At 51.3% G+C, this 1478-nt stretch overlaps 1 protein-coding gene across 1 annotated transcript in view; it reads right to left on the bottom strand.

Moving 5' to 3' along the window:
• The window catches only part of ANKRD27 (ankyrin repeat domain 27 (VPS9 domain)), a 132931-nt gene that overhangs the window by 8663 nt on the left and 122790 nt on the right, over positions 1-1478 (bottom strand). Inside the window, exon 23 of the mRNA XM_011995283.1 lies at positions 645-764. Within this exon, the coding sequence (XP_011850673.1) occupies positions 645-764 (120 nt within the window). The remainder of the gene's footprint in view (positions 1-644; positions 765-1478) is intronic.

Below are 1478 nucleotides of genomic sequence, written 5' to 3'. Positions count from 1 at the left end.
AAAAATTAGCCAGGTGCAGTGGTGCATACCTGTAGTCCCAGTTACCTGGGAGGCTGAGGCAGGAGGATCGCCTGGGCCTGGGAGACTGAGGCTTACAGTGAGCCGTGAGGGTGCCACTGCATTCCAGCCTGGGCCACAGAGCAAGAACTTGTCTCAAACCAAAAAAAAAAAAAAGAAAAAAAAACAACACTGAAGCTATACACAATTTTTAAAATCCACCAAAATGAGTTTCCCTTGAGTAGCAGAGTCATGGACAAATTGGTTTTTCCCTACTTCTTTAGGAAATTTTAATCCATTCGCATAACCCTTATCAAGACGGAAAAAGAGCAGCAGGGACAGAGGCGGCCACTCAGCCCGTGCTCAGGTAACAGCACGACACATTCCCAGTCAGTGAGGTGAGACCCAAACCTTTGGCAAAAGCAGCGTTGGAGCCCATGAGACTGCATCCCGGATGCTGAGGCACCATCCGTTCCCATGGGAGAACCCCGCGTGGCAAGGCACTCGCCCCGCTCCTCTCCCCAGAGGCCTGGGGCTGACGAACGGCCCGGCCTCTCCATCCCCAGTGCACTGCAGGGGTTGCTGGGTGGAGGCACCCTGTTAACTGGTGCAGGTGTGTCGACCAGGGGGCAGGGAGGGGTCCTCACCTGTAGAAGCAGGGCAGCAACCTCGTGATGGCCACCGGAGCAGGCATAAATGAGGGGCGTGTTTCCACTGAGGTCCTTCTTATTGGGTTTTGCATTCGAATCTAAGAGACACTTCACCACCTGGGCCAGAGAAGAAAAACGTGCAAACTTAATCAAAATTTCTGTCATTTCCTGCCGGAGAAAAATTACGAAAAAAAAGAAAAAGAAAAAGAAAAAAAGAAAATAAGAAAACAAAATTTCTAGAGAGAAATCCTCAAATTTGATCTTCTTTTGATTTGTCTCTGAGCTTATTAAATTTTTTGTTGTTTTTGGTTTTTCTTTCTTATTTTTTTAGACAGAGTCTCGCTCTGTCGCCCAGGCTGGAGTGCAGTGGCATGATCTCAGCTCACTGCAGCCTCCACCTCCCAGGTTCAACCGATTCCCATGCCTCAGCCTCCTGAGCAGCTGGGACTACAGGCACCTGCCGCCACACCTGGCTAATTTTCTGTATTTTCAGTAGAGATGGGGTTTCGCCATGTTGGCAGGGGCTGGCCTCGAACTCCTGACCTCAAGTGATCCACCCGCCTCGGCCTCCCAAAGTGCTGCGATTACAGGCATGAGCCACCACACCCAGCCATCTCTGAGCTCATTGAGAAGACTTTAGACCCTCCAGGAGAAAAGGGACCAGGTGAAGAGCGGAGGGCTACCATCTGCCGTGGGGCTGCTCTGTGTGGGTGAACTGCAGGGTGACGGTGATCTCACTTCACCCGATGTGCTGGGCGGCGGTGATCTCACTTCACCTTTCTATCCTTTCCACCCCAGGGAGAGCTGCAATCGCCACTCCAGTTTTACAGA

The sequence above is a fragment of the Mandrillus leucophaeus genome, unplaced genomic scaffold, assembly GCF_000951045.1.
Source record: "Mandrillus leucophaeus isolate KB7577 unplaced genomic scaffold, Mleu.le_1.0 Scaffold48, whole genome shotgun sequence".
Lineage (NCBI taxonomy): Eukaryota > Metazoa > Chordata > Mammalia > Primates > Cercopithecidae > Mandrillus > Mandrillus leucophaeus.
Note: the sequence above shows the minus strand (reverse complement) of the source record. Positions and strands in the feature narration are given on the sequence as shown.